The sequence below is a fragment of the Phalacrocorax carbo genome, chromosome 1 (assembly GCF_963921805.1).
Source record: "Phalacrocorax carbo chromosome 1, bPhaCar2.1, whole genome shotgun sequence".
Taxonomy (NCBI): Eukaryota; Metazoa; Chordata; class Aves; order Suliformes; family Phalacrocoracidae; genus Phalacrocorax; species Phalacrocorax carbo.
Window position 1 is genome coordinate 217770851 of NC_087513.1, and position 22916 is coordinate 217793766.

The window sequence follows — 22916 nt, forward strand, 5'->3', positions numbered from 1 at the left end:
AGTACTGGTACATGGGGATGAGATCCCCTCTGAGCCTCCTTTTCTCAAGGCTGAACAAACCCAGCTCTCCCAGCCCATCCTCATACGGCAGCTGCCCAGTCCTCTGATCATCCTGGTGGCCCTTCTCTGGACCCCTTCCAGCCTGGCCACATCCTTTTTGTACAGCGGGGACCAGAACTGCACACAGCACTCCAGGTGTGGCCTGGCCAGCGCTGAGTAGAGCGGGATGATGACTTCTTTCTCTCTGCTGGCGATGCCCTTTTTGATGCAGCCCAGCGCCCTGTTGGCCTTCTTGGCCACAGCAGCCACTGTTGGCTCATGTTGAGCTTCCCCCCACCAGAACCCCCAGGTCCCTTCCCACAGAGCTGCTCTCCAGCCAGGTGGATCCCAGTCTGTGCTGCACTCCTGGATTGTATTTTCCCAGGTGCATGATCTTACACTTGTCCTTGTTGAACTTCATATGGTTCTTGCTGGCCCACTCCTCCAGCCTATCCAGATCTCCCTGCAGAGCAGCTCTCCCTTCTGGAGTGTCTACTTCCCTGCTCAGTTTGGTGTCATCAGCAAACTTCATCGGGCTATACCTGATCCCATTATACAGATCACTTATGAAGATGTTGAATAACATTGGGCCCGATATTGATCCCTGGGGGATCCCACTTCTGAGAGGTCACCACTTCGAGAAAGAGCTCTTTACCACCACCCTTTGGGTGCGGCCTGTCAGCCAGTTCCCCACCCACTGCACAGACCACTTGTCTAGGCCATAACACATCAATTTCTCCAGGAGGAGGCTGTGGGGGACCGTATCAAAGGCCTTGGAGATGTCCAGGTAGACAATGTCCACCGCCCGCCCCATGTCAACCAGGCAGGTCAATTTGTCATAGAAGGCCACCAGGTTTGTCAGGCACGATCTGCCCTTAGTGAAGCCATGTTGGCTTTTCCCAATCACGTGCTGCAATTGACTTGTGATGGCCCTCAGGAGGATTCGTTCCATAACTTTCCCAGGGATTGAAGTAAGGCTGATGGGCCTATAGTTACCCAGATCCTCCCTCGAGCCCTTCTTGTAGGTAGGGGTAACTTTTGCCTTCCTCCAGTCCTCAGGGACATCCCCCGTTCTCCATGATTTCTCAAAGATTATGGAGAGTGGCCTTGCAATGATGTCAGCCAGCTCTCTCAACGCCCTCGGGTGGAAGGCGTCAGGGCCCTTCGATTTGTAGGGGTCAAGCTCCTGTAATAATTCATGTGCTGACTCTTCCTTCACTGATGGTGGGTCAGTGTTTGGATCAACCGGGAATTTCATTCCCAAAGCCTGGGACCTGACAATGTTGGTAAAGACAGAGGTGAAGAAAGCGTTGAGGACCTCTGCCTTTTCAGCATCGTTGGTGATTGAGTCTCCTCTTCTCTTTAACAGTGGGCCTGTGTTTGTTTACCTTCTGTTTCTGCTTGTGGTTGACATACCTGAAGGAACCTTTCTTGTTATTTTTGACATCTACAGCCAGTTTCAATTTGAGCTGGGCTTTTGCTTTTCTAACTGCATCTCTGCACCCTCTGGCAATGCCCTTGTAGTTCTCGATGGATAATCCTCCACTTCTCCATCTCTGGTGTGCTTCCCTTTTGGATTTGAGTAGACCCAGGAGGTCATGGTTGAGCCAAGGGGGCCTCTGGCTCAGCTTACTTCCCTTTCCTTTGTAGGGGATAAACTGGTTTTGTGCTTCCAATAGAGAGTTCTTGAAGAACTCCCAGCACTCACTAGCTCCTTTGTCTTCCATGGAAGTGTCCCACGGGATCTGTCCCAGCTGAGCCCTGAGTGAACTGAAGTTTGCTCTTCTAAAATCCAGAACCCTTGTCTTATTACTGACCTTCAGCACACTCAGCAGGATCCCAAACTCCACAGTATTGTGGTCGCTGCAGCCAAGGCTGTCACTAACCGAGACATTACAAAGCAGGTTTTCTCAGTTTGTGAACACCAAGTCCGGCAGCGCCTCCTTCCTGGTTGGCACTTCTGACATTTGTATCAGGAAACAGCCCTCTATGCATTCCAGGAACTTGGTGGATGACATGCGAGCTGCCGTATTGCTCTTCCAGCAGATGTCTGGGTAGTTGAAGTCCCCCATTCGGGACCAGGTTCTGTTGGCCGGAAGCTTGCTTTAGTGCCCCAGGCACCTCTTCATCGGCGTTGTCATCATGGTTAGAAGGTCGGTAGCAGATGCCCACCCTGAGGTCCTGCTTGGAGACGACCCCTCTGACCTCAACCGAGATGCATTCAATGGAGCAGTCGCACTCACCATAGTTGACTTCGATACATCTGAGGTTTTCTTTAAGGTAGAGCGCGACTCCTCCACCTCTTCTACCCAGCCTGTCCTTACAAAAGAGCCTATAACCATCCATTGCGATCTCCCAGTCGTTTGAGTTGTCCCACCGTGTTTCAGTTAGTCCTATGATGTCATAACCTTCTGAGTGGGCACGGAGCTACAGTTCCTCCTGTGTAGCTGTACGCTTCTACGGGAGAACTTATCTTGGGCCGCATATCTCCGGGACACAGGGCTCTACCCACCCTGGGGACAGTGATGCACAGACACCAATATGATGGATACAAAATGTCCGTCTATTTGGCTGCGTCACACGCTTATATAGCTCTTGCGGTTCCTGTTCCTGCCACGCCTATGGGGAGGAGTCTATCTTTCCGTCACATCCCGTAATCTTCCGGTCGCCGATCCCTGTCTATTCCCCTACATCTCCCCCTCCCCATGCTACTAAAATTCTGCAAAGCTACTTGCGTAAGCGGATACATATTGCGCTCAGGTCTATATTCATGTAATGCTCGCAGGCGCTCTTTGATTTGTCTTATAACACAGCATAACAATGGTAGCCCACAAGTAACCATGGTTACTACACACAACAAGATCCCCCCAATTATTACTATCCAGTTCCAGTTCATATCTCTCTTTTGCCGCCCTTTCCCAGTGTCGCTCTCGTTGCAATATTGCTTGCGATCTTGTCAAGGAGCTCATTTCTTTTCCCAATGGTACGGCTAGCATGAGGATCCATGTCAGCAGACCCTGCAAAGAGACAACTCAGAGAGGGATTATTCATTGTACATCCTTGCACAGTTCTGCTTTCACACACTTTGCAGGCACCCATTCTATGCGCCCTTCATTCTCAACCGCGGCGTAGCCCCTCCCCAGGCATCTCAGTTTCCATCCTCTCTCCCATTGCTCACTGCCTGGGAACCTTACTCGTACCTGCGGATAGCGCTCGCCTGCTTGAGCCTTGCCAAAGTGCTTCTCCACTGCTGTAACTTGCTCCTGCCCGCGTATAAAATGATTAAGCGAATATAATGCACGCATTAAAATAGTTTGCTGAGCTGCTATGGGTATAGTTCCCTTATACCCCTCCCCCTCCCCAAGCTGCATTATTTTTGCTTTCAAGGTGCGATGAGCGCATTCTACTATTGCCTGCCCTGTGCTATTGTAAGCAATGCCGTGTTTTAATACAATATTCCAAGCTTTACACCATTCTTGGGTACTTCGAGCCCGAAAGCATGGTCCATTATCTGTTTTTATCTCGGTAGGCTTTCCAAGCCACGCCATCACCGTGGTCCAATGCGCAGTCAAGTGCGTTGCGGTCTGCTTCCGATGTTGAGTAGCCATGATGACTCCACTACATGTATCAATTGTAATTGCCAGGTGCCTTCCGGGGGCCAACTGTGGACATTCAGTAAAGTCAGTCTGCCAGATGGCATTTGCTTCCAGTCCTCGAGGGTTGACTCCTGCCTCCCACAATGGCGAGTGCTGACAGTAAGGACAGGTGGCTACTACTTCTCTTGCTGCTCTTATTGAGATGCCACACTCCTTTGCCAAGGCTTTAGCACCCAGGTGCAGTTGTTCATGTAGTTTCTTTGCCTCCGCCAAGGTCCAGACTCCCGCGGCTGCCTCATCAGCCATGCGATTCCCCTCAATTAGTGGTCCAGGCCCCGTCTGATGACTGCGAATGTGAATTACTGTCACCGTTGCTCCTCGCTGCGATAAAGCAATCTCTAGCATCAAGGCAATTTCCGTGTGTGGTACACCCTGTCGTTTCATGGGCATGACTAATTTATACACATATAAGGAGTCTGTGCACACATTTATATGCCGATCTATATCCTTTCGCAGGGCCATCTCTAGCGCTTTCGCCTCCAGCCACTGCACACTTTTACCCTGCTCCTCATACGTCTGTCGCATCCAACTATTTTCTTCTTTCCACACTACCGCCGCTCTGTTCGTCTTTGAGGAAGCGTCTGTGAAATATGTTGGTCCTGGGTGAGGGGTATCCAAAACTCTACTATCCACACTCAAATCCACCACTTTGGCTGTTTCGGCCCACCTCTGTACCGTGCCTGTGACGATTTTCCCTGGGTATGAGTATACTGCCAATTGTCTATCCTCTTCACTCTCTACCACCTTCCGCCATTTCTCCCCATTCCACGGCACTGTCAGCTTATCTGGCTCTTTCCCAAAAATTACCTTGCTTTCCCGTCGCAGCCGCCAAATCATTCCCGCAGCTACCTTGACTTTTGTGGAGAATGCATCCTTGGGAACCTTCTGATATACCCATCGCAGTGGTTTTTCTTCCCCTGCTCGTATTTGATATAGCAATCCTAACCCTCCACTGGCGGTCAGAATCCAACCTGCAATTAATTCCTCCTGGGGGTCCCACCGCCATACTCCTTCCTTTTGCATTCGACGTTCTATCATCTGCAACTGCTGGACTGCCTCAGCGTCTAAACTCCTGGGCTCCCATGGGTCGGTCCCTTTCAGCAACGCATAGAAAGGTTGCATCTCCTCACCGGTGACGTGCACGAATGTCCGCAACCACTGCAGTGCTCCTACCAGCTTCTGGACATCGTGTAAATTTTTAACCTTAGGTGTAAGTTTAATAGGCTGAGCTCGTATGGAATCCCCTTGTATTCTAGCACCCAGAAATCCACACACTGGTCCTCGCTGTACCTTTGCCTCAGCTACCTTGAGGGCCTGTCCCGCAAGGCCCCTTTGGGTGTCTGAAAAGACTTGTTCACACAACGCCTCGGTGGGCGCAGCTATGAGGACGTCATCCATGTAGTGGATCATGTAGATTTGCTCCTGATACTGCTGCCTTACTTGCCGCAATGCAGAAGCCACATACCTCTGGCAGATCGCTGGAGAATTTTTCATCCCCTGCGGAAGTACTGTCCACTGCCATCTACTACCTGGTTCTGTGCGGTTCACTGCAGGCAGAGTAAAGGCAAATCTCTTTCTATCATCTGGATGTAGCGGAATGCTGAAGAAGCAGTCTTTGATATCTAAAATAATGACTCGCCATCCTTTCGGGACAGCACTCAGATCTGGTAGGCCAGGTTGGAGAGGCCCCATGTCCTCCATTTGCTGATTTACTGCTCTAAGATCATGCAGCATCCTCCATTGGTTTTTATCTTTCTTTTTTATAGCAAATATAGGGGTGTTCCACGGGCTCATCGAGGGCTCTAGGTGCCCTGCTTCATGCTCTCGTTTTACTATAGCTCTTACAGCCTCTGTTTTCTCTGTTGTCAGGGGCCACTGCTCCACCCAGACGGGCTGTTCGGTTTTCCACACTAACTTGTGCTGATGAAGCCCCTCTGAGGCAGTGGCCCTTATGCTAAATTTTTCAAGCCGATCCCCATCTGGGCAAGGGCGTCTCGCCCTAACAAGGGGCTTGCTACCCCATCTGCTACTAGTATGGTCACTACGGCCGTGAGGAGCTTCCCTGCGTCCTTGTCCATGACTTTGAGTTTCACAGGGCAAGTACTTGTTCTCGTCTGTTGTTCTCCTCCTACCCCTATTATACGTTTTCCCATGGCAAGGGGCCAAGTTGGTGGCCACCGTTCGAGTGGCATTATTGTGACATCTGCCCCGGTATCCACTAACATTCCCAGGCATATCCGTGCCGGGTAACTCGGTTCTTGCAGGGTAATCATCACTGCTGCCATGGGTCTCTCGTCACAGCCTATGACCAAGGCCACGCGGGGGCTGTAACCTGCAAATCTTGCCCCCCTGCATGACGGTTCACTCCCCCTTGGCTCGCTATGGTGGGCCAAGCTCCTGGCGTTGGCACCGTGATGGGGGTCATTTGACTCATAGGAGGCGCGAATCCCCCTCGCTTCGCCCTCCCTTGGCCGTTTCCCGGCCTCGTAGTTGGACAATCTCTTGCCAGGTGTCCTGGCTTCCCACACACCCAGCACCTCCCTACTGGGCGCGCTCCTCCTCCATTACATCCTCCCCTTTCCGCTAACGGGCACCCAGCTCTAAAGTGCCCTCGCCGGCCACACAAGTGACTCTCGGCCCCACCCCGGCCGCTTGCACCATCACCCTTTCTTCGCTTCCACAGTCAGTGTTCTGGCAGACGTGCGCTCCCGCACCGCCATGCTGGTTCAACGCCTCCTGGCGCAAGACATGCCTGATGGTTTCACCCAATGGCGCCCCTACCGCCAGGGTGCGGAGGATATCTTGTGTTTGCGGATTTGCTTGATTTCGGAGGCAATCCATAAGGACTGCCTCCTTGGCTGCTGGTGGCAATTCTGATTCTATAATAGCCTTTTGCAACCTATCACAAAACGTTGTAAATGGCTCTGCTAGGCCTTGCTGTATCTTTTACCAAGGTTCTGCTTTTTTCTCATACCTGCCCACTTCACTATACGCTTTGCGGGAACTCTCCGTTACCGCTTGCAGCTCCCTGCCCCTTAATTCTGCTGCTTGCAACTGCGGGGTTTCCAGTCCTTGACTTCTGCCAGTGAGCCGGTCAAGGGTGGTCCCCCTCAGCGGGTGGCCCGGAACTGCCGCCGCTTGCTGTACAAGGGCATGGCAAGCACTGTGCATTGCCTCCTTCCAAAGTATGTACATTGTGGGAGCCAATATTGCTTTCGCCAACTGCTTAGCATCAGAGGGGGTCAATGGCGCTGCATGCGCAGCGTCCAGCAGCAATCCTACTCCTTCGTCTTTCAGCCCCTTTTCTTTAATTTCTCGCCATAAACTTCGCACTAGCTTGGCATCTATCGGCGTCCACTCCACTCCTCCTCCTGGAGCTAATCGGACAGGGAAGATCCCGGGCATCTCTATCCTTACTCCATCGAGGCTACAATCTCTGGCTATCAGCCGCCAGTTAGGTAACTCCACTGACTGTCGCTGGGGTGCACCCTTCGTTAAAAGTCCTGTCTGCCGCCGAGTTACTTCCCCTAGTGCGCGCATAGCCTGCTGCAGCTGCCGCAGCACGTCCTCCGCGGACCCCTCCGGAGCTGCAGCGCCCCGGACCTCCCCTTTTGGCGGTCCCTCTCCTCCCTCCTGCTGACTGGTCCTCCGAGTCCCTGCTGTTTTGTGCCTCTTCTTTGCGCGCCGCAGGCAAGCTGCTCTCTCTTCCCACATACGGGCATCGGTTTCTCCCCCAACTTCTGGTTCGCTGCTACTCGAGGTTGTTCTATACTCCCCCTGCCCTCCCCTCCGGGCACCCCAATCCCCCTCCTCGTCCGACTCCCATCTCAAGGGTTGCCCCGGGAGCCAGTCTCGAGGGTCGGGCAGAGGGCGGTGCCGCTGCCGGCGCTGCTTCCGGCGCTGGTCATCTTCCTCCTTCCGCTCCGTCACTCCCGCTGCGTCCGCTGCCACGTCACTCTCCGCGCGCGGGCTCCCGCGCCCGTGCCAAATCGTCCCAGGGGTATGCGGGGGGGGACACTCTAAAGGCCCCGCTGGCCCAACAGGGAACACCGCCGCTTCCCGATCCACCTCCTTGGGAGCCTCAGACTGAGTCGCTGGCCAGGCTACTCCGTCCGAACTCTCCCCTTCTTTCCCATCCCCCGCGATGCTTGCCCCTGTCTGCGTCCCCACTGCCCCTCCTGGGTCTCTTTCCGGGCTACTGTCGCCTGTAGCACCGTGCAGGCACCGCCGCGCCTGCCGCCACGCCTCCTGATCATCCCGAGCTTTCAATAGTAATCGGTGTATCTTTCCCCAGAGCTGTATGTACTGGGTTTTTCCCATCATAGCCCTTTCGGCTAACTCCTCTTTAATCCTCACCCAATTATCTTTATTAAATATGTCTGCGGGACTCCGTATGAGCCCCTGCGTAATCATCCATTGGATGGCCTTTGAGGTAGGCGTCTTCGATATCGAAGTACCATATTCCTTCCCCAATCCCTTCAGTACCTTTACGACTGAATCCATGGCGCGCCCGCCGACCTGCGGCTCCCCGTCCCGCCCCTGCCTGCCCCAAGCTCTCTTTTCCCCCCGGCGAACCTGCCAAGCCTCCCCGCTAATCACGTCGGGGTCACCACTTGTAGCTGTACGCTTCTACGGGAGAACTTATCTTGGGCCGCATACCTCCGGGACACAGGGCTCTACCCACCCTGGGGACAGTGATGCACAGACATCAATATGACAGATGCAAAACGTCCGTCTATTTGGCTGCGTCACACGCTTATATAGCTCTTGCGGTTCCTGCTCCTGCCACTCCTATGGGGAGGAGTCTATCTTTCCGTCACATCCCGTAATCTTCCGGTCACCGATCCCTGTCTATTCCCCTACACTCCTGTTTGTTTCCTAGACTGTGTGCATTCGTGTAGATACACTTGAGGTGATTACTCTTCTGTCTCGCATCTTGGGAGACAGTGAAGGGACATTTGTCTCTGCACTGGTTGGCCTGACTTACCCCCCCATTGGACATGCTGCTATGAGCATTTCTGCAACGGATCCTGCCCCCCAAGTCCTTCAGTTTAAAGGCTACCTCACCAAGTTAGCCAGCCTACTGCTGGAGATTCCCTTACCCCTGTTGGGAAGGTGGGTTCCATCCCTCCCTAGCATGTTGTCGTCATTGAAGAACACCCCATTGTCATAAAAGCCAAACCCCCCACGGTGGCACCAGCCACGTAGCCAGGAGTTGATATACATTATGCGCCTGTTTCTGGCTGCTCCCTTCCCTCGAACTGGCAAAATGGAAGAGAAGATCACTTGGGCGCCAATGTTTTTCACTTGCTCCCCCAGGGCCCGAAAGTATTCCTTGATTTTAACCACGTAATGGCTCTTGGTGTCATTCATGCCTACATGAAATAGTAGCAGTGGACAGTAGTCCATTCTCTTGAGGAGTTGTGGCACCCTCTCGGCCAAATCTAGAACCTTGGCTCCTGGGAGGCAGCACACCTCTTGTGACTCCCTGTTGGGTCGGCAGGTGGGTGCCTCAGTACCCTTCAACTGAGAATCACCCACCACGAGCATGTGTTGTTTCTTTTTATGATGTCCACTCTATGTTGCTGGTACAGTTTCCCCTTGCAGGGGACTTTGCAGACCTTGCTCATGGGTGTTCTCCGTCCTTAAGGCTTCCTATCTGTTTCTGATTGTGATGGTGGAGGGTGCAGGCTGATGTGGAATCCTGCTTCTGAGAGTCACCAGGGCCCATGGTCCCTCATTCTCGGTGGTGTCTGCCACAGGAATAAGGTCAAGTGCTTCTGGGTAAGGATGAGGGGGAAGGCTAAGAAGGCAGTGTCACGATCCACTGTTGGGTTGAACAGTTTGGCAACGGTTCAACCCCCTTGCTTTCCAACCGACCTCAGATAATTCTGGGAGGTTGGGAGCCGGGCAGGACTCTCTTGTCCTTGTCTCCTTCTATGGTAAGGTGACCCGCTTAGCGGATGGGGGGGAAGGCTGTGGACGTTGTCTACTTTGACTTTAGTAAGGCCTTTGGCACTGTCTCCCACAGCATTCTCCTGGAGAAGTTGGCCACTCACGGCTTGGACAAGTGCACTCTGTGCTGGGTTAAACACTGGCTGGCTGGCCGAGCCCGGAGAGTGGTGGTGAATGAGCTAAATCCAGTTGGCGGCCTACATGAGTGGTGATCCCCAGAGCTCAGTGTTGGGGTCAGTCCTGTTCAATATCTTCTCTGATGATCTGGATGAGGGCATTGAGGACACCCTCAGTAAGTCTGCAGCTGACACCAAGCTGGGCGGGAGTGTCGATCTGCTGGAGGGCAGGAAGGCTCTGCAGAGGGACCTGGGCAGGCTGGATCATGGGCCGAGGCCAGTTAGTTGTGTGAGGTTTAACGAGGCCCAGTGCCGGGTCCTGCCCTTGGGTCGCACCAACCCCAGGCAGTGCCCCAGGCCTGGGGCAGAGGGGCTGGGAAGTGCCCGGCGGAGAAGGCCCTGGGGGTGGGGGCTGACAGCCGGCTGGGCATGAGCCAGCAGTGCCCGGGTGGCCAAGGAGGCCACCAGCCCCCGGGCTTGTGTCAGCACTGGTGTGGCCAGCAGGAGCCGGGCAGGGATGGGGCCCCTGTGGTCGGCCCTGGGGAGGCCCCACCTCGAGTGCTGGGCTCAGGTTTGGGCCCCTCGGGACAAGAAGGGCCTGGAGGGGCTGGAGCGTGTCCAGAGAAGGGCAGCGGGGCTGGGGCAGGGTCTGGAGCACAAGTGTGCTGGGGGGCGGCTGGGGGAGCTGGGGGGGTTTAGCCTGGAGAAGAGGAGGCTGAGGGGAGCCCTTCTCGCTCTCTGCAGCTGCCTGAGAGGGGCTGGAGTGAGGGGGGGGCTGGTCTCTGCTCCCAAGTCACCAGTGACAGGGCGAGAGGGAACGGCCCCAAGCTGCGTCAGGGGAGGGTTAGGTTGGGTGTGAGGGAAAATGCCTTCCCTGCCAGAGGGGTCAGGCCCTGGCACAGGCTGCCCAGAGAGGTGGGGGAGTCACCGTCCCTGTGGATATTTAAAAGAAGGGCAGACGTGCTGCTGGAGGATATGGTTCAGCGGTGGACTTGGCAGTGATAGGTTAGCAGTTGGACTTGATGATCTTAAGGATCTTTTCCAACCTTAACGATTCTATGATTCTATGAAGAGGGGTCAGCAGAAACACTGCATCCGCTTCTGCAGGCCACCGTGATGGCAGCGCTGGTCCCCCAACAGCAATGGGTGCTGTCGCTACTGCAGGTCTGAGCAGTGCGGGGCCCAGAACCCCATGGGCAGCCACCCCATCTGAAATGTTAAAAATTAAATGTTTTCTTTATTCCTGGTGCTGTGGTTCATTCACCAATCCCACGGCTAGGGGTGCAAGATACATCCTGTAAAGGAGCCCCACAGGGGGCAAAATCCCAAGGGTTGTGGACCCCCAAAAGCCAGCAGGAGCCAAAGACCCAGCAGGGAGCAGAGAAGCCTGGGGCAGAGGGAATGTAGCATCTATCTGAGACAGCCATTGTGCCCCCATGTTCTCCTCCATGGGGGGTCCTGCTGCCTACCCTGTGGCCCCCACAGGTGGGATGGCCATGGCCCAGGGGAGACTAACAAAAATTAGTGACTAACAACAAAGACTCTGATGAGTGGTTACTTCTTCAACCCTTAGGAAAAAACCATTGACCAAGTCTAAGACTAAGACTGGGCTTAGCCACGCCTAACTCCTCTTGGAGGAGTTTAGAAAGCAAAGGGGTCCTGTGTGAGCCTCGTGACTCAACGGTAGGGTCTCCCCCCAGCCACTCCTCAGACTCTTACTATTAACACAACACTGGGGTCACGCAGCCGGGGGCTGGGCCGAGCAGGGAGGGACCCGCGCTGGCTTCGGGCACCATCTGGGCTCAGCATCCAGGGGATCTTCTGCAACTTCAAAGCTCTGGCTGCTGCTGCTCTTGGCTGGAGGGCCAGCGGTGGCGGGCCTTCTCCTCCTCCTCTTCCTCCTTGTCCCCCCCGGGAAGGCCCCCCAGGGTCCCTCGTCCTGCAGAGTGTGGGCTTCCACCAGCTGTCACCCCTGATCTGCAGGGGGACGTCCCGGCCCCTCCTGAGCCCCTCGCATCTGCCCACACCAGCCGAGGAAGGGTGCGGGGGGCAGCAGGTGTGGCAGATGATGCTCTGCCAGCCCATGCTGTCACAAAGGGGTCTCTGCCTGCCCACGCTGTCACAAAGGGGTCTCTGCCTGCCCACGCTGTCTCAAAGGGGGCTCTGCCCACCTGCCGGACTATAAAAGGAGGGGGTCGGGGCCCCGCCGGAGCAGGCAGCAGGCGGTGGGCACCGCAGTCTGGCATCGTCTCGGCAGACTGCAGCCTCAGCCTCTACCACACCGGCAGTGTTGGGGTTCTGTCCCTGGGGCCCCAGGATGTCACACTGCGGATCTGCATCGCAGGCTTCTGCTGGTGACTCGCAGAGTCACAACTGCACCGGAGCCAGTGCCATGGGGCGCTCCAACGGCCCCATCCCGGCTGAGCTGCTCCCGATCCTGATGCTGGTGCTGCAGCTCAGCACGGTCGCGGCATTGCTGTGGGCCAAGTGGCAATGGGTAGGTGACCGCTGCGCTGTGCTGTGCTGTGCCGTGGCGTGGGGTGGGGTGGGGTGGGGTGGGGCGGCCTGTTGTGACCTCATGTGGCATGGAGAGGCATGGGGGGCTGCAGCGTGGGGCCGGGAGCTGCTCCCATCTCACCCAGCTTCTGCGTATCCTGCAGAGATCCTGGAAGAATTCGATGCGCCGGAGGAGCGCGGCAAGAGCGCGGCCGCAGGAAGAGAGCGGTGAGCGGCCCCGGCACCGAGCGCCCTGCAAACGGCCGACACCCCACGGCAGCCCTGACCCGCGGCTGTGCCGGGGGCTGCTGTCGCTCACTCCGTCTCCTCCTTTAGCAGGTGCATCGGTGGTGCATGGACGAGTGGAGAATCCCACATTGACCCTGGAGATGTGGTGAGTGCTGGGGGAGACCCTCAGACCCTGACCCACACCCCCACCCCATGCCCTGCCCCTGCCCGTGCTGGGGAGCCCTGCTCGCCGGCCGAGGAGGGGGTGATGCCCGTGGGTCCTGCGGGAGGGGCCGGGCTGCAGCAGGGTCTCTTCCCTCTCCTCCTCTGCAGGGCGAGAGCGGACGCCTGGAGCAGGGATCGCCTGTCCCCGTGTGCCCCGCTGGCCTCCATGGACTCCCTGGCCTCCCAGTCACGGAGCAGCTCCATTTCCACGGGCTCCCTCTGCTCCTTCCCGGAGCCCTGGCCCGGTGCGATGGCGGAGCTGGCAGCGCCCACCCGCTCAAGATTCCCGTCTCCGAAGGCTGTCAAGGGGCCGGTGAGGGAGCCGGGGCCAGCCCCTCGCCAGGAGCCTCCAGTGGAGGTGCCAGCGGTGACCGAGCAAGAGCAGGCTCCCAAGGACTGCAAGGACAAGGTGCCAACTTCCAGCAGCAGCCCAGTCACGGCCCTGGTCAGCGAAGAGCTCATCCTAGAACTTATCCGAGCCTTCCGGGACACCACGGCAAAGAGCGAGCAGCGCTGTGAGCTGCTGCGGGCGCTCCTGACTCAGCCGCGATGGACGGCGGATGACAGCAGAGGCACCTCCCGCGGGACCCCTCCTGAGGAAACCTCCCACCCCCCCGCCAGTATGGAAGTGCAAGACCAGCCAGAGCTGCTGGAGGCCAGAGCGTGGCCCCAGTGCGCTGGGGAGGAGCTGCCAAGTGCAGACGTGGACACGAACGACTCTGTAGATGGGGACATGGACAAGGTCATGGAAGAAGATAGGAGCAGCCCCATGGACCTGGGGACCAGGACCGTGAGAGAAGTGAAGAGGATCTGCTCTATGGTGTTGGGCAAAAGCAGCCCCACAAGGCTGGGCAGGAGCATGGTGGAACTGGACAGGAGTAGCCCCAAGGGGCTGCATGTTGCCAGCTCCATGGGGCCAGGAAGGAGAAGCTCCATGGGGCTGCGCAGAAGGAGCCACAGGGAGCCAGAAAGAGTGAGCCCACTGGAATGGAGGGGGAGCAGCTCCATGCGGCCAGGCAGGAGCAGCTCCACAGGCCTGGACAGGAGCACCCCCACTGCTCGGGACAGGAGCCCCCCTGCGGAGCCCAGTCCCTGGCGGCAATGGGTGCCCACAGGCAGGGCGCACGGCCAAGCTTCCCCATGGCTGTGCCCGGTAGCGCAGTGCCTTCGGGAGGGCTGTACCCGGCTCTGGTGCTCCCTGAAGGCCTGGTGGAGATGCCACTTCGAGCCCCATTACACCCGCATCCGCAAGCCCTCGTGGTGGCAGAGCTGGTACTCCAGCAGCAGCGACAGCAGCGACTAATGAGGGTCCGAGCAGTGCGGGGCCCGGAAGCCCCGGGGCCGCCACCCCATCTGAAATATTAAAAATTAAATGTTTCCGCTACTCCTGGTGCTGTGGTTCATTCACCAGTCCTGCAGCTGCGGGTGCGAGATGCATGCTGCAAGGGAGCCCCCCCACAGGGGCAAAATCCCCGGAATGCAGACCCCCCAGAAGCCAGCAGGAGCCCCAAAGCCCCAGCAGGGAGCAGAGAAGCCTGGGGCAGAGGGGATGCGGTGTCTAAAATGGGGTGGCCATGGCACCCCCGTGTGAAGCTGGTGAAGCGTTTTGTCGTGGTTTAATCCTGGCCTGCAAGTGAGCACTACACAGCCGCCCACTACCACAGGGTAGGGTAACAGTGAGAAAGAATATCTTGGGTTGAGATAAAAACAGTTTAATAATAAAAGGACAATTTAAAAAATTTTGGAAGGGAATAAAACTGAGAAGAAAATAATTGCTAAGAAATAAAAGTGATGCGAAAGAAAACAACTGCTCACCACCAACCTCCCAACCACTCCATGCCCACCAGTCCCCAGCACCGTCCACCCCCCACCCCACCAACTGCCCCCCAATTTTATTGCTGAACACAATGTGATATGGTCTGCCAGATCCCTTAGGTCAGTTGGGGTCAGCTGTCCCAGCTCTTGTCCCCTCCCAACTCCTTCTGACTGCCACGCTCAGCTGCCTCCAAAAGCCCTGGCTGCGGCTCATCCAGACTCCACTGGTGTCCCGGGGCTGCCGGCACGGCCCGGGGCCGGTGGCACCGTGGCAGGGCGAGCTGGGCACAGGCGGCCGCCACGCGGGGCCCTGCAGCGGGGCCGTGCCCATGGCCCCAGCCCCTCCTGCTGCCCCGTCCTATCCCGCCATCTCCATCAAGCTGCTGGCTCCCATTCCCGACCCCTTCTCCTCGCCGGCGTGCAGTGGCAGCGGTGGCGTCGCAGCTCAGGGGGCCCCGGCGGCCGCCAGGGCCGTGGCTGCCAGGAGGAGCCCCCAGAGGTGCGGGTGGTCCCCAGGGATGCTCCAGCCTGGGGGTGCTGGAGAGGGGGAGAGTCAGGGACAGCCGGGGGGCTCAGGGGGGCCCTGACTGGGGTGGTCCTCCCAGGCAGATCACCTGTGCTGAAGGCACAGGGCCAGCTCTTGAATCTCGTCTTTGGTGGTGTTGGGTTGGTGGTTGGACTTGATGATCTTAGAGGCCTTTTCCAATCCTAATGATTTAATGATTCTCTGCCAAAGAAACCAACTCTGTCTGCTCCTCGTCTGACCCAACCGTGCCGTGCCACGGTGTGCCAAGCTGTGCTGCGCCATGCCATGCCGTGCTGTGCTGTGCCACGCCGTGCCATGCTGCCAAGGGTCCCCATTGCAAACCCCAGGGCAGAGCGGCTGAGAGACCCCCAGGGACGCACGCCCAAAGGCAGGCTCCCCCCGTTGCCCTCCCCGCGATCAAGACCCCTCTTTCCCGGCAGAGCTGGTGGGATGGGGTCACCCCGGCCCCAGCCCCTGCACCCCACCAGTGGGGAGGGACCCCGTCCCGCAGGGACCCCACCTTTCACCAACTCGCAGTTGTAGGTGCTGAGCACGTCCTGGGAGCGGAGGTGGATGAGGGCTCTGTCCCCATCATGGGCGACGTCGGTGACCTCGAAGCGCTCGAAGGGTGGGATGAGGACCTCCTCCTCCTCGGGGAAGAAGGAGAAGTCCCTGATGGGGACGCCGTAGCAGGTCTCAACCGAGAAGAAGGTGTCCCGGCCAAAGGGGAGCGTGCTCTCGTTCCGGAGGGAGGCGGAGGTGAAGTGGCCGAAGCGCATGGACTGATGGCGCTGGGCAGTGAAGCGGATTCCCTGGACACCTCGGTAGACGTGGTGGCATTGGCGGGGCCGGGCATCCCGCAGGACACGCAGGGCCTCGCTCAGGAGGAAATGCAGCGCCTTGAAGCCGAAGGCACTGAGGTATTCCCTGCGGGAGCGCCCAGCCTCACGCACGGCTGCGTTGAACGCCCGGTGCAGGGGCCCCTGCTGGGTGTACGCCAGGAGGGCGACCGCCTGCTTTGGCCGCAGCACCAGCGGCTGGGGGACACGGTACTGCCGGCTCCTCCATTCGGCAGCAGCCTGGGTCCAAGCATTGGCATAGACGCTGTTGTTGGCGAACTCGGTGCGGTTGAGCTCCTCCAGCTCCTCCTCCATCATGCGGCTGCAGCCCCGGTACTGGTCGTCGAAGGAGGTGGGGGCCATGTCCAGCGCCAGCTCCTTGACAGGGTCGAGGTCTCGCCGGCGGTGGGATCCACTGACGGCCAGGGTCCCGGCCAGCAGCACCAAGCCCAGCGCCAGATGCTCCATGGTGGCCAGAGCCGCCCACGGGAGCCCCCGGGTGCTGCGGTGCCGTGGGCAGGGAAGCAGCCGGCTCCCCTGCAAGTAGCCAGGGAAGTGGGGGAGCAAGAGCAGGGTCAGCTCAGGGAGGGCAGCAGGGGCTGGGAGGGGGCTGCCAAGAGAAGCAGGGCAGGCTGGGAGAAAGCACTCAGTAATTGCCTCCCTGGCCAGGGGCACCCGCTTGGCACACGTCCCGGCACCAGCTGAGACCCCAACCCGGCACGGCCGAGACCCCGATCCTGTTACTTGCGTTAAACCCTGCCAAAAGGCGTCCGTCCCCGGAGCCTGGCAGCACGGTCCCGGCAGCCTGCAGGTCTGCGGCGTCACCCACTGGAGCAAACCCCTCCAGGAGTCCCAGTGAGAAGCGTTACCCGCCCCCCGCGGTGGGTGTGCGGTCGAGGTGCTGCTCCCCGCTCCTGCAGCACCCAGACCCTCGGGGCCCGCCTGCCACCGGCTGGGGAAGCGAGAAGGGGCCACTCGCTCTTGCTTTTTATAGCAGCCCTGGCCAGGATTGCTCGGGCACAGATCCAGCCCCCAGTTCTCTCCTCGTGGTTATTTTTACTGTCCCCTTTCCCGAGCGCCCAGAGCAGTCACTGCCCCCTCCAGCCTTGCAGCGGTCAGGAAACCCCCAAGAGATAAATTGCCTTTGCTTTAACATGGGTGCAGGCACCATCCTGCCGAGGGCTCTGTCTCATCCTGCAGGAGCCGATGCTGATCCTGCCCTGCTGACCCAGGACATGCTGCATGACTGACCCCCCTGTCACCCTCCTGAGGACGGGGCAGGTTGTGGCACAGGTGACACGGAGGCGTCGGTGGCACTGGCAGGGGCATTCCTGGTGGGTGAGCCCCTGCCTGCAGCCCCCAGGCTTTGGAGGGAGTTAGAGGCAGGAGGCAGGGCAGGGTGCAGGTAGCACGGCTGGGGACAGCCCAGTCCCTGTCCGCCCTGGCAGGAGCAGCTCTGGGCCGACGACCTGTCCCTGCCCAGTGCTTAAAGACACAGGGAGAGACAGAGGTAACAAAGTCTGGGGGAGATCGGAGCCGGTGCTGCAAAGGAGCCCTGAAACAAGCAAAATCCTAAGGGATGTGGACCCTCAAAGCCCTAGCAGGGAGCAGAGAAGCCTGAGGCAGTGGGGAAGTGGAAGATAAACCACAGAGCGGCCACAACAACCCCAGGTTCTCCACCATGGGGGGTCCTGCTGCCTCCCCCGGGGCCCCCTCAGGTGGGCTGGCCTGGCCAGGGATGGGGGGCACAGCTGACCGCGCCTGGCCCAGGGGACGCTGCAGCCCAACTGGCATCGCTCTGCCCGCTCAGATGGGGGGGCTTTTCCAACGCAGCCGTTGGTCAGGCCCTGCCTGGGCATCGCCTGGCTCCGCTGCTGGCGCCGGCCGCTCGGGCTCCTCATGGGCTTTGGTGCTTTAGTTCCCATCACTAATGAAACTCTCTTTGTCTCAAGCCAAGACGTTCCTTTATTGCTCGCATTTGCCCTCATGATTCTGCCCCCATCCCGCGGCGGGGTCGAGCGGCTGACAGGGGCTGGGCTGCTGCCCGGGGTCACGCAGCCGGGGGCTGGGCCGAGCAGGGAGGGACCCGCGCTGGGTTCGGGCACCATCTGGGCTCAGCATCCAGGGGATCTTCTGCAACTTCAAAGCTCTGGCCACTGCTGCTCTTGGCTGGAGGGCAGCACTCTGGGCACCCACCCCACCTGAAATGTTAAAAATTAGATTTGCTATATTTCTCGTGGTCTGGTTCATCCATTAATCCCGCAGCTGAGGGTGTGGCCCTCTCAGTCATCTGTATGTATTAGGGTCATGCTGCAGACCCTGCCCCAGCCCCGCTGCCCTTCTCTGGACACGCTCCAGCCCCTCCAGGCCCTTCTTGTCCCGAGGGGCCCAAACCTGAGCCCAGCACTCGAGGTGGGGCCTCCCCAGGGCCGACCACAGGGGCCCCATCCCTGCCCGGCTCCTGCTGGCCACCCCAGTGCTGACACAAGCCCGGGGGCTGGTGGCCTCCTTGGCCACCCAGGCACTGCTGGCTCATGCCCAGCCGGCTGTCAGCCAGCACCCCCAGGGCCTTCTCCGCCGGGCACTTCCCAGCCCCTCTGCCCCGGGCCTGGGGCGCTGCCTGGGGTTGGTGTGACCCAAGGGCAGGACCCGGCACTGGGCCTTGTTAAACCTCACACAACTGGCCTCGGCCCATCGATCCAGCCTGTGCAGGTCCCTCTGCAGAGCCTTCCTGCCCTCCAGCAGATCGACACTCCTGCCCAGCTTGGTGTCAGCTGCAGACTTACTGAGGGTGTCCTCAATGCCCTCATCCAGATCATCAGAGAAGATATTGAACAGGACTGACCCCAACACTGAGCCCTGGGGAACACCACTCGTGACCGGCGGCCAACTGGATGTGACTCCATTCACCACCACTCTCTCGGCTCAGCCACCAGCCAGTTTTTACCCAGCGAAGAGTACACCCATCCAAGCCATGAGCCACCAGCTTCTCTGGGAGGATGCTGTGGGAGACAGTGTCAGAGGTTTTGCTAAAGCCCAGGTAAACAACATCCACAGCCTTTCCCTCACCCACCAGCCAGGTCACCTGGTCATAGGAGATCAGGCTGGTTAGGCAGGACCTGCCTTTCATGAAGCCATGGTGGCTGGGCCTGATCCCCTGGCTGTCCTGCACCTCCCTAGTGAGCTCACTCAAGATGAGCTGCTCCATGACCTTCCCCGGTACTGAGGTCAGGCTGACAGGTCTGTAGTTCCCCAGATCCTCCTTCTGGCCCTTCTTGTAGATGGGTGTCACATCCGCAAGCCTCCAGGCATCTGGGACCTCCCCTGTTAACCAGAGCTGCTGATAAATGATGGAGAGGCTTGGCGAGCTCCTCTGCCAGCTCCCTCAGTACTCCTGGGTGGGTCCCATCTGGCCTCATCGACTTGTGAGTGTCCAGGTGGAGCAGCAGGTTGTAAACTGCTTCCTCCTGGATTATGGGGGGTTTGTTCTGCTCCTCGTCCCTGCCTTCCAGCTCCGGGCGCTGAATACCTTGGGGATACTGGTCTGGCATTTAAAGACTGAATCAAAGAATGTATTTAGTACCTCAGACTTTTCCTCATCCTCTGCATCCAATAAAGGATGGAGATTCTCTTTGGTTCTCTTTTTGTTGTTAATAGATTTGTAAAAACATTTTTTGTTACCCCTTACAGCAGTGGTCAGGTGGAGCTCTACTGGGCTTTTGCCTTTCTCATTTTCTCTCTGCAAGACCTTACGAGGCCTCTGTACTCTTCTGGAGTTGCCTGACCCTTCTTCCAAAAGCGGTAGACTCTCCTTTTTTCCCTGAATGCCAGCAAAAGCTCTCTGTTCAGCCAGGGCGGTCAGCTTCCCTGTCGGTTCGTCTTGCAGCACTTGGGGACACCTGCTCCGGCACCTGCAAGACTTTCTTCTTGAAGAATGCCCAGCCTTCCTGGGCCCCTTTGCCCTTCAGTACCGCCTCCCAAGGGACTCTCCCAACCAATGCCCTCAATAGGCCAAAGCCTGCCCTCAGGAAGCCCATGGTAGTGGTTCTGCTGACGCCCCTTCTTACTTCACCAAGGATTCAGGACTCAATCAGATCATGGTCACTAAGCCCAAGACGGCCTCCAACCACCGCATTCTCCCACCAATCCATCTCTGTGTGCAGACAGCAGGGCAAGCAAGGCACCTCCACTGGTAGGCTCACTGACCACCCTGTGTCAGGAAGGTCTCTTGCACATACTCCAGGAACCTCCTGGACTGTTTCTTCTCTGCTGTGTTGTATTTCAAGACACCTGGTAACTTGAAGTCCCCCACTAGAACAAGGGCAACCGATTGTGATATTTCTGCCAGCTGCTTGTAGAACACTTCATCTACCTCTTCATCCTGGTTGGGTGGTCTATAACAGACTCCCAGCACCATGGCTGCCTTCTGGCCCTTCCCACTCATCCTTACCCAGAAGCACTCGACCTTATCATCACAATCGCTAAGCTCTATGCAACTGAAGCACTCCCTAACATACAGAGCCACCCAACCACCTCTCCTTTCTTGCCTATCCCTTCTGAAGAGCTAATAGCCATCCATTGCAGCACTGCGGTCGTAAGAGTCATGCCACCATGTCTCTGTGATGGCAACTAAGTCATCACTATCCCGCTGCACAATGGCTTCCAGCTCCTCCTGTTTGTTGCCCATGCTGCATGCATTGGTGTAGATGCACTTGAGCTGGGCTATCGGTTTCACCCCCAACCCTGGCATGCCACCTCTAGGCTCCTCTCTGGTAGGCCTGGTTGTATCCCCTTCCCCCTTTGAACCTAGTTTAAAGCCCTCTTGATGAGCCCCACCAACTCATGAGCAAGAATTGTTCTCCCCCTTTGAGACAGCTGAACTCCATCTGCCGCCAGCAGGCTCGGTGCCATGTAAACCTCGCCATGATCAGAAAAACCAAAATTCTACCGATGGCACCAGCCTCTGAGCCACGCGTTAATCAGATTAGTTTTCCTGTTCCTGTCAGTATTATTCTTCCCTGCCACTGATGGGATTGAGGAAAACAGTACCTGCGCCCCCAATCCTTCAACTAGTTGCCCCAGCGCCCTGAAGTCCCTTTTGAGTTCTCTTCAGCTTCTCTCCGCAACCTCATCACTGCCCACCTGCATAACCAGTACTGGGTAATAATCAGAGGGCCGAACCAGACCAGGGAGCTTCCTAGTAACATCTCTAATCCTGGTCCCAGGGAGGCAGCAGACTTCCCTGTGGGATGGGTCTGGTCAGCATGTTGGGCCCTCTGTCCCCCTCAGAAGGGAATCATCTACAACAATTACCCTCCTTTTCTTCTTAACATGGGCAGCCATAATGCACGGGGCTGACTGACTCTCCCTAGGAACCCCCAGGACGGACCTTCACCTACATCCTCATTTGCCTGGCCCTCAAGTTCCAGAGCCCCATATCTGTTGTGCAGGGGCAGCTGGGAAGGTGAGGGAGGCCAGGAGGGGATTCGCCTGCCGCCCCGAGCAGGGACCTCTTTCCATTCCTGATTTTTCCCTCCTGATGCTTGGTGGCAGGGTGGCAGGAGATTCTCTGCTTCCTGTGGAGCTTCTTGTGGAGCCTTAGCCCCAGGGATGGTACAGTGCGGCTCCACCAATCTATCTCCCTCTCACGCTCCCTGATGCTCCTTAACCTTTCCGCTTCTTCCTTCAGCTCTGCCACCAGGCTGACCAGATCACCCCCCTGGTCACACTGCAAGCAGCTGCTGTCTCTGCTGCCCTCTGATGCGAATGCCAGGCTCAGGCACTGCCTTCAGCCAGACCCTGACAGCTGTGTGTTTGTGCGGGGGCTCCATCTGAGTCGCCACATTCCTTCTGGCAGCGGTTCTCTGGCGAGCGGAGACCATGGCCGGGGGCCTCTCCTGGGCGGGCGATGACCACTACCTGAGTGACTCGCCAGAGCCCTTAGAGCCGGGAAGGGGCCTGCGCCCCGCCCGCTCGAACCGCCGCGCCGCGGCCTACTCGCTCGCGCTCTCTGCGGGCCGTGCGGGGGCGTTTTCCCGCCTTCGCTCCTGTCCCCGCCCACGCTGAGGCAGAGCTGCCTCACCTCAGGCGTTCCCGCCTTCCCGCTCTGAGGGGGGGCTGCGCTACCCTCGCTCTCCTGCGCTTTTGGTTTTGCCTTCGCGCTTTTTGCTGCGGTTTTGCCGCTTTCGGAAGGATCCTCCGGCGCGACCCTCCGCTCCGGAACCCTTCGTCTCAGTACACTGGGTTTTAAACTGCCACCTTCACTCTTGTCCCCACACACGCTGAGGCAGAGCTGCCTCACCTCAGCCTTGGCACCGTGACTGCCTCCCTGGGGAGCCTGTGTCAGGTCTCCACCACCCTCTGGGAGAAGGACCTTCTCCTAATGCCCAGCCTCACCCTCCCCTGGCACATCTCCCTGCCGTTCCCTCGGGGCCTGGCGTTGGTCACCAGAGAGCAGAGACCAGCCCTGCCCCTCCTCCTGCCCTCGGGAGGGGGCTGCAGAGCGCCATGAGGCTGCCCTCGGCCTCCTCTGCTCCAGCTGAACAAACCCAGGGACTCCAGCCGCCCCTCGTACGGTTTCCCCTCTAAACCCTTCCCCAGCTCCGTGGCCTCCTCGGGACACTCTCCAGTAGCTTTATACCCTCCATGTCCTGCGGCGCCCAACGCTGCCCACAGCACTCGGGGTGAGGCCGCCCCAGCGCGGGGCAGAGCGGGACAATCCCCCCCCTCGCCCGGCTGCGATGCAGGGCTCGGTGCCCCCCAGGGCACGGTTGGCCCTCTGGGCTGCCAGGGCATGCTGTTCCACCTGCCGTCGGCCAGAGCCCCCCAGGTCCCTCTGCAGAGCTGCTCCCCAGCCCCTCGTGCCCCCGTCTGTCTGTATCCCCAGGGCTGCCGCGCCCCAGGGGCAAAATCCAGCACTTGCCCTTGTTAAACTCCATACGGCTGGTGGTTGCCCAGCTCTCCAGCCTGCCCAGATCCCTCTGCAGGGCCTCCCTGCCCTTGAGAGCGTCAACAGCTCCTC

General features: G+C 58.3%; 1 protein-coding gene across 2 annotated transcripts; it reads right to left on the reverse strand.

The window, feature by feature from the left end:
* Positions 1 to 14975: 14975 nt before the first annotated feature.
* On the reverse strand, positions 14976 to 16363 carry LOC135311509 (erythroblast NAD(P)(+)--arginine ADP-ribosyltransferase-like). Of its 2 annotated transcripts, XM_064440827.1 has the most exons (3): positions 15572 to 16363; positions 15145 to 15181; positions 14976 to 15058 (listed from the first exon to the last, which is right to left on the reverse strand). In XM_064440827.1, exons 1-3 carry the CDS (start codon positions 16361 to 16363, stop codon positions 14976 to 14978), a joined length of 912 nt encoding a protein of 303 aa, XP_064296897.1. The 2 variants fall into 2 exon arrangements, with proteins under 2 accessions (XP_064296897.1, XP_064296903.1); XM_064440833.1 differs by lacking the exon at positions 15145 to 15181 and having other exon boundaries at positions 15577 to 16363.
* Positions 16364 to 22916: the final 6553 nt, after the last annotated feature.